Source organism: Lactuca saligna, chromosome 1 (assembly GCF_052625555.1).
Source record: "Lactuca saligna cultivar CGN05327 chromosome 1, ASM5262555v1, whole genome shotgun sequence".
NCBI lineage: Eukaryota > Viridiplantae > Streptophyta > Magnoliopsida > Asterales > Asteraceae > Lactuca > Lactuca saligna.
Genome location: NC_136417.1, coordinates 73,025,364 through 73,034,309, shown reverse-complemented (window position 1 = coordinate 73,034,309; position 8,946 = coordinate 73,025,364). Strand labels below are relative to the sequence as shown.

The 8,946-nt window shown below is 32.5% G+C and overlaps 1 protein-coding gene across 1 annotated transcript; it reads right to left on the bottom strand.

The window, feature by feature from the left end:
* Positions 1-7,447: 7,447 nt before the first annotated feature.
* LOC145008357 (uncharacterized) lies at positions 7,448-8,056 on the bottom strand. Its single transcript, XM_078966981.1, has one exon. The coding sequence runs from the start codon at positions 8,054-8,056 to the stop codon at positions 7,448-7,450; it is 609 nt and encodes a 202-aa protein (XP_078823107.1).
* Between the last annotated feature and the right edge of the window lie 890 nt (positions 8,057-8,946).

Sequence of the window (8,946 nt, the reverse complement as noted above, 5' to 3'; positions counted from 1 at the left end):
CAGCGAGTTTGATTTTCTAGAAGTGAAGATGAAATCATGTTTGTATGTCAAATCTAGTAGGAATATTATAGTCTTCCTGGTCTTGTATTTCAATGATATAATCCTTATATGAAACGATATCCTAACGTTTCAAAGTGTGAAGACTTGGCTTAGGAAATGTTTCGCTATGAAGGACCGAGGAGATGCACCTTATAAATTAGGTATAAGGATTTATAAGGATAGATCAAAACGTCTAATAGGACATAGCAAAAATACATACTTGGATAAAATCTTAAAGAAGTTCAAGTTGCATGATTCCAAGAAAGGGGTTTCTACCAATGCAACATGGCATAAGATAAAGTAAGGGACAAATTACCGATTTCAAAAAGTGTTGCAAATACGATCCTATAAATTATCCAAGTGTTAATTGTTATTCTGAAACCCTATATCTAACATTGTTGTGGGTTTTAAAAAGTTCACGTCATGCATAGTAATTCAAAATTTTTAGGTCAATAATAAGAGGAATGTATGTTCATATGTTGGTGATTCCATAAGGTTTTTCAATGGTGGCAACCACCATTACAAAAGAAATAGTGATGAGCAAGAAAACAAACTGAGAGGGAGGAAGAACATCGACGACAAAGGGGATTCACCGACTGTTTTAGGGTTCGATGTAGGGGAGAGAAGAAGGAAAGAGAGATAGAAAAAGATTGTATTAAGGCTAAGGATTGGATTAAGGTTCTCATGTTAACAATAATTTTCTCATAATCGATATCTTCACATCTTCTACTCTAATAAATGAAGAGTTTTTTTTGTCACTTGTCACACTCTTATTCAATTTGCCAAATGTCATTTTGTGGTTATTTTGAATTAATTTATTTTCCACATGACATTTTATGAGTTTTTCTATTTTAATAAATTTCACATAATACTTTAATGTGATAATTACAATAAATGTAGTAATAAATGAATATCAATTTCATTAATGGACTTGCTTTCTTATTTCAAAATTCTCAAATTAAAGCTCATTACTTTATTTTGTTTATTTATTTAAATTTAAAAGATAAAAAAATCAATTTTAGTAATTCATTATTTTTCTTATTTTTTTATAAATTCAAATTTCTTAAATATTTAGATATTTATATTTAATTTTTTTTTAATTAACTCATGTAATACATGGGTCTTACACCTAATTAGAAATACTATATAAGGTTACACTGGCTAAATGCAAAGAATAAACAAGTGGTTCGAGAATATACAAATATAACAAACATAATTTTGACTAAGAATATTAATATATCTTAATCTTAATACTCAAATGACTAACTTTACATGTGATTTTTGTGACACTTAATGAATTAACTCAAGTATTGTGTTTTGTGTATGGAAAACATGAGATATGCCTCGTGATAGTCAAATAAATCAGTTTCCTATTAAGTTGCCGCTACTCCGTGATATTGTCCAGCACATCATTATCATTAATTCATTGATTACTTATGGCTAAATTTAGGGTGTTGATATACTTGCACCCCACCAACCAAAATTTCTGAAGCAATGCTTTTGTTTAGAGAAATAAATTCCAGTATATTTTTCCAAAACTTCAATCCCTAGAACGTATTGCATTTTACCACAATTCTTAATCCTAAATTTTGTTTTCAAAAACCCTAACACTGGTTGTTTCATGCACATAATTGCTAGAAGTATAACAAACACATCAGCTTTAGAGTAATCATTTTTTTCTTTTATAAGAAATCCATATCAGGTTAAAATAGATGTCAAAGCAGAATAATCATTTAGTTGAGGGGTTGAGGGGCTAATTTCATATATATCCTTGTTAAACAATAAAATATCATTTTTTGTGTCCGGTTTAAAAACAAAATATCATATTTTTCATTTTTAACCTTTAAAATATTGTATTTGTCTAAATAATTTTTTAACATCTTTTAAATATATTATAATCAATTTTTACATTATGATCTAACCTTAATAATTTAAAGAAAGGTAGTAAATTAACTATATTGTTCCCTTGATATTAAAACCTTTTTAACAAAAACTAAACTGATAACATTGCCTCTAACCTTTTTGGAACAAAATCGGCTCATGTTTATTGTTTAGACATGAAAACTTTACTCTATCCAATGGGGAACCCGGTTGATGTACCCCAATCGAGGACAGGTATTCCCTGCAAAAACGGATATCGGGGATGGTAAAGGGGATCCCCATGAAGTTAAAATTGGGGATGGGACCGGAGTCAGGTCTACCAATCCCCAATTTTATTTTATCTTAGTTTTTTTTAATAGAATACTATTGAATTAAATTCAATTATGGAATGAAAAAATCAAGTATATATATTTTTATTGCAAATAATTATTGAAGTTTATAAAAAAAATAATAATAGTTTTTAACGAATATAACTCAAGCGTTTTGTATTTCAATTGAAAAACTATATCCAATGATTTTGTGAAAAGCTTGATTGAGTTATGACATGTTCTTCTTTTATCTTTTATTCTATTAGTTTTCATTTAGAATTTAGTAAGGTTGATTAAATGGTCACGACTTTTAATACTTTATGTTCTTAGACACAATGAAGAAAAAGAACATAAATTTGATCGATTTAGTAAGTCACATGATTAAGGAAGAATAGTAAAAGAGATATCATGATTAGTTTGGATATAAATGGATCAAAACTACATTGTTTGGAGGGTTCTATATATAAGCTTAGATACATGACAGCCACATATTCCCTAAGCTCATATATATATATATATATATATATATATATATATATATATATATATATATATATATATATATATATATATATATATATATATATATAATTTGAATTAAGTCCACTTAGCATGAATTGATATGTATTAGACAATCAGAGAGACATAGTTCGCATGCCAAATTACTTTCACAATTTCAAAAGTTCATCAATTGTCACTTCGTTCAACGGTTCGTATACCAAATCGTCATTTTTCGTTTTGATGCTTGTTAATCTTTATGATTGATATAAACACAATCTGATTATGGTCTTTGGTTTTGATTGCTTATTAAACTTGAAATTATTTTTTTTGCGTAAGTAGAGTTTGTTATTTTGATAGATCGGCGATGGGCCGGGAAAAAGCCCAAAATCTAAAGGAGGGGAGGATTTGATTCCCTGCATCTGTCGGGAATGAGGATGAGGTTAAATACTCGGGATGGGTACATGGATAGTCAACCCCTCCCTATTTTCATCCATACTAACGTTCACGAATGTAGATACATTCACACAGTCTACACACATGTTAGATCATCACACATTCAATCAGCCTAATTATGTATACACACTTCAAATATGCAAGGGTCGTACATCACTATGCAATTGTAACATCAAATCAACATTGGTCGTATATACCAACACATGATTACACAATGTCAATTGATCTCGATAAGCTATTTCTGGTTTTTCAACTTGTAATAATTAATTTTGATTGCAAATTCTAAATTTTGATTTTTCGCTTAATTATTATGTTGATAAATGATTTTCTATTTTTAACAACGTTCATTGAGTTATCTAATGTGACTAGTGATTTATCGAATGACAACAAGCTAAAAGACGATTTGAATGGTGACAAGTTATGTTGATTTTGGTATGAACATGAACATGAAATGTAGAGAGAGAAAGAAGAAGAAAAGAGATGGAATCTGTTTTCTTATTATTTCTCTGTTAACTAACTGATTGCATCTTACAAGTAAAGCGGAAACATTAATACAAGTTAATCACTAACAAACTTGATATAGACGCTTAACCAACTATCAATCACGTGATAAACACGTGAAGTTATTAACAAATAGTTGTTAAGACTAACTGATATACCAACACCCCCCCCCCCCCCTCAAATTGGAGAGTGTTGAGCTCCCAATTTGTTTAATAGAAAATGATGTTGCTTGCTTGGTAATGATTTTGTGAATAAATCTGCAAGTTGAAGATTAGTAGGGACATGTTTTAAGGATATTAAACCATCTTGAAGTTTTTCCCGGACAAAATGGCAATCTAACTCAACATGCTTTGTCCGTTCGTGAAATCCAGGGTTCTTGGCAATGTGAATGGCAGCTTGACTATCGCATTTGACTTCGACTGGAGTAACATTTGGGACAGTAAATTCATGCAATAAACGAGTCAACCATGCCAATTCAACTGTCACTCTTTGCATGCTACGATATTCTGCTTCTGTAGAGGATAAGGAAACTGTAGTTTGTTTCTTTGACTTCCATGCAATGGGGTTGTTTCCAAGAAGTATTATCACACTTCTTCTAGATTGAGGACATGAAGCCCAATCAGAATCATAGTAGGCTTGTAACGAATAATCATTGGACTTGTTCATCAATAAACCTTGATTAGGATCATTTATGATATATTTTAGAACATGTTTAGCAGCATCAAGGCGTGGCTTTCTTGGATCAGACATAAATTGACTTCGATGCTGAACAGCAAAAGCCAAATCGGGTCTAGTGTAGACTAAAAAATTAAGCTTGCCCACAAGTCTCCTGTAAAGTTCCGGTTCTTCCAAAACTTCCCCTTGTCCTAAAAGTGGTTTGGAATTGGTTGGAAGAGGACAAGCAACAGTTCCATTGCAATCGAATTCTTTCAAAATTTCGTTTGCAAATTTCCTTTGTGTAAGAATCACCCCCAAATCAGAATATAACACTTCAATGCCAAGGAAAAAATTTAAATGACCAAGATCTTTAATTTTGAAGGTAGAATCAAGGAATTGTTTTAAACTTGTAATTTCTTCTTCATTGTTGCCCGTCACCATAATGTCATCAACGTAAACAGCAACAAATGTAACATACTTGTCATCATGTTTGAAAAATAATGAATAATCATTCTTTGAATGCTGATATCCTTTAGTCTTTAAAGCAAATGTCAACTTTTCATACCATTGCCTAGATGCTTGTTTAAGACCATATAAGGATTTCTGTAAAAGACAAACTTGATGTGAATTAATAAGTTTTAAACCAGGAGGAGGTTTCATGTAAATTTCTTCATGCAATTCTCAATGAAGGAATGCATTATTCACATCTAGTTGATATAATGGCTATTCTTTCTTTACAGCGGTTGCAATTAATGCCCGGATTGTTGTCATTTTCACCATAGGAGAGAAAGTTTCATTGTAATCTATTCCAGCTTTTTGAGTGAACCCTTTTCACAACTAATCTTCCTTTATATCTTTCCACTTCCCCATTAGCCTTGTATTTAACCTTGTAAACCCATTTGCAACTGATGGGCTTCTTTCCTTTAGGAATATCAACTAAAGTCCAAGTGTTATTAGCTTCAAGTGCTTCAAGTTCCTTATTCATGGCTTCTTGCCATTCAGGGATTGATGCAGCTTCATCATAAGAAGATGGTTCTATGATCTTAGACATATTGTGAAAAGATTGTTGGCTCTGTTCAGATAAAGAACTAAAACATACATGTTTGGGCTGATGAGTGTGTGTGACAGTGTGTATACATGATGCAAAGTGAGGACAAAAATCATCTAAATTTGTAACAGAGGCATTGTTACAAATGTAGTCCTTTAAATGGGCAGGGGTAATAGGAACTCATTCAGATCTTCTAGGAACAAAGTTGTTAGTTGAATTTTGAACTGGTAAAGGAGAAGAGGATGGATCAGGTGATGAACTGATACTATCTTCAAAAGGAGATAGACTTGGTTGTGGTGAAAACACAGGGGTAGAATGGTCATTGTGAAGTTGAAAAGGGAAAATATCTTCATGAAATACTACATCCCTGGAAATAACAATCTTCTTGGTTTCCAAATCATACAATTTGTAAGCTTTCTTTCCAAATGGATAACCAATAAAAATACAAGGTATTGATCTTGGTTGTAGTTTATCCCTGTTATGTTGTAAAGTATTAGCATAACATAAACATCCAAATGTTCTCAAATGGTCATAAGAAGGTTGAGTACCATAGAGAAGTGAGAATGGAGATTTACCATGAAGGATTTTCGAAGGGAATCTATTTATAAGAAAAGTAGCAGTTAAAACGCAATCTCCCCAAAATCTAAGGGGTAATTTGGACTGAAAAAGAAGAGCTCTGGAAGTTTCTCACAAGTGTTTGTGTTTTCTTTCAACAACTCCATTCTGTTGATGGGTATATCTACAACTTGTTTGATGAATGATACCTTTTTGTTGTAGAAAAGAAATCCCTTCATTACTTGACCCCAATTCAAAAGCATTGTCGGTTCTTAAGACCTTTAATTTTCTCCCAAATTGGGTCTCAATCATTTCAATAAATCCTTTGATTTCCTCAAATGCATTGCTCTTTGTACTAAGTAAATGAGTCCATGTAGCTCTTGAGTAATCATCCACAATGGTCAAAAAGTATGAATGATTATCATAAGTTTTAGTGTGATAGGGGCCCCATGTATCAACATGAATCATTTCAAAAATTGTTAAGTATGAATAGAACTAATGGAAAATGGGAGTTTGTGTTGTCTAGCTTTAGAACAAACTTCACAAGAATCACAAGAAGTATCAATGAAATGTGATTTATTAAGCAAATCAAGAGTTTTTAACTTGTACATAGGAAGATGGCCAAGTCTTTTATGCCAGACAGATACAGAAATTGTTTTAGAAACAACATTACAAGATGGAAACAAAACGGATGAATGAAATTTTGGTGTTGAAGTAACAGAAAGTACTACTCCTTCATTGCTATTGGAAGTTGATTGAAGAAAATAGAGCCCAGCACAATGTCTACCAAGAACCAGAGGCCTCTTCTAAGAAGGGCCCTGCAACAAGAAACAAGAATGTTCTGAAAAAACAACTAAAGATCTTAATTGTCTGCACAATTTGGCTATGGAAAGAAGATTGAATTTGAATAAAGGGACATAAAGAACATGATGAAGTATAACAGATTCGGCTAAGACAACACTCCCAAACTCATGAGCATTAGTTTGTTGACCATGTGGTAAAGTGATACGATAAGGATTTTTGAGCTTTTGAATATTAATAAGAGCAGATTTATTGAAACACATATGATCATTGGCCCCTGAATCTATTATCCAAGTCATTGTATTAGTTTCAAGACAATGACATTTAATTGGATAATCAGAAATATCTTGGGAGAATAAAGCATTACCAGCCAAATTTGCAAAGACTTGTGGAGATTCTTGTCCAACATTGTTGTCATTAAGCTTGCTCAATAGAGAACACAATTGGTGATACTGATCATTGGAGAGTTCTTGCATGGAATGAGTCGAAGTTGAAGACTCTTTAGGACCATCTTGTGATGTAAATTGACCAGAAACATTAGCAACAACCTTGTTCTTGTTGAACTTAAAATCCTTTGGGAATCCAATCAGTCTATAACATTTATTGGTTGTATGACCACTTTTCTTACAGAAAGAACATGATAGACCCTTCTTGTTCTCATTTGTGGATTTGAAATTGTTTGTTGTAACATTGGATCTTGTATTCATTGAAGCAGATTCAGGAAAAAAATGTGATGGAGATTTACCTCACGTTGCTTCTCATCTTGAATGAGAAGAGAATAGGCCTTGGTAATTGTGGGAAGAGGATTCATCATCAGAATACTTCCTCTAATAGCACTGTAATCTCCATTTAGTCCCATTAGAAACTTGATAAGCTTTTGATTTTGTTGAAGTTCTTGCATCTCATGAGCTGCAGAGCAAGTACAGTTGGGAATGATCGAAAGAGCACTTAATTCATCCCAATATTTCTTCAATTTTGTGAAATAACTAGCCAAATCGCTAGTTCCTTGAGTGAGATCTGAAATTTCCTTTTGAAGTTGATACAGTTTTGCACCATTCGATTGACCAAAACGATCATTAAGATCTTTCCAAACTTCTTCATCAGTGGATGAATAGAGAACAGATTCAACAATGTCACTAGAGAGGACATTCAGAATCCATGACATCACCATGTCATTGCATCGTTGCCAGAGATCAAAATTGATGTGATTCGTGGAAGGTTTAGTTACTTTACCATTGACAAATCCCAATTTGTTCTTTGCTGATAGTGCAATTGTAATCGCCTTCTTCCACGATCCAAAATTTGGATCCATCAAATTGTTTGGTAACTAATTGCATACCAGGATGATCTGAGGGATGAAGATAGAGTGGATCTAAAGAAGTAATTTGAGTTCTAGCGGAATTAGAACTTTCAGGTACTGTTCCAGTCGACGCCATTGAAGCAACAGATGAAGAAGACGAATTAAACAGATCTTAATGAAAAAGATGAATCAAACTTTGAGCATGAATCAGATTCAGCTCTGATACCATGTTGATTTTGGTATGCACATGAACATGAAATGTAGAGAGAGAAAGAAGAAGAAGAGAGATGGAATCTGTTTTCTTATTATTTCTCTGTTAACTAACTGATTGCATCTTACAAGTAAAGCGGAACATTAATACAAGCTAATCACTAACAAACTTGATATAGAAGCTTAACCAACTATCAATCACGTGATAAACACATGAAGTTATTAACAAATAGTTGTTAAGACTAACTGATATACCAACAAGTTAACAGACGAAATCTTGAATGACAACTTAATAAAAACATCATGAGTTTCATGGAACATGTACATATACTTTATTCTCAATCTATCTTCCATGAATTTGTACTGATTTAAAGGTTTTGTGTAGTCACACGCAGACACGCTTGATGAAATCTCAAAACCTACACGGGAGAGCATGGTTGAGTCTCCAACATTTGATTATATTTTTGCGACTATACCATCGTCCAAGTACAAGATAAAAGTGAAATATGGGGTATCTTTCGGTTATCAAAGAAGACATGCAAAAAAATTTATTGCTTTGGCTCTCAAAAAAAAATCTACATAGAAACATGGTCATACAATTTTCGGACGACTAAATGAAGAAGTCATAAAGCGTTATTCATGAAAGAGCAAGCCATATTTTTTTAATTTGCTATATTGACAAGTAAGCACAT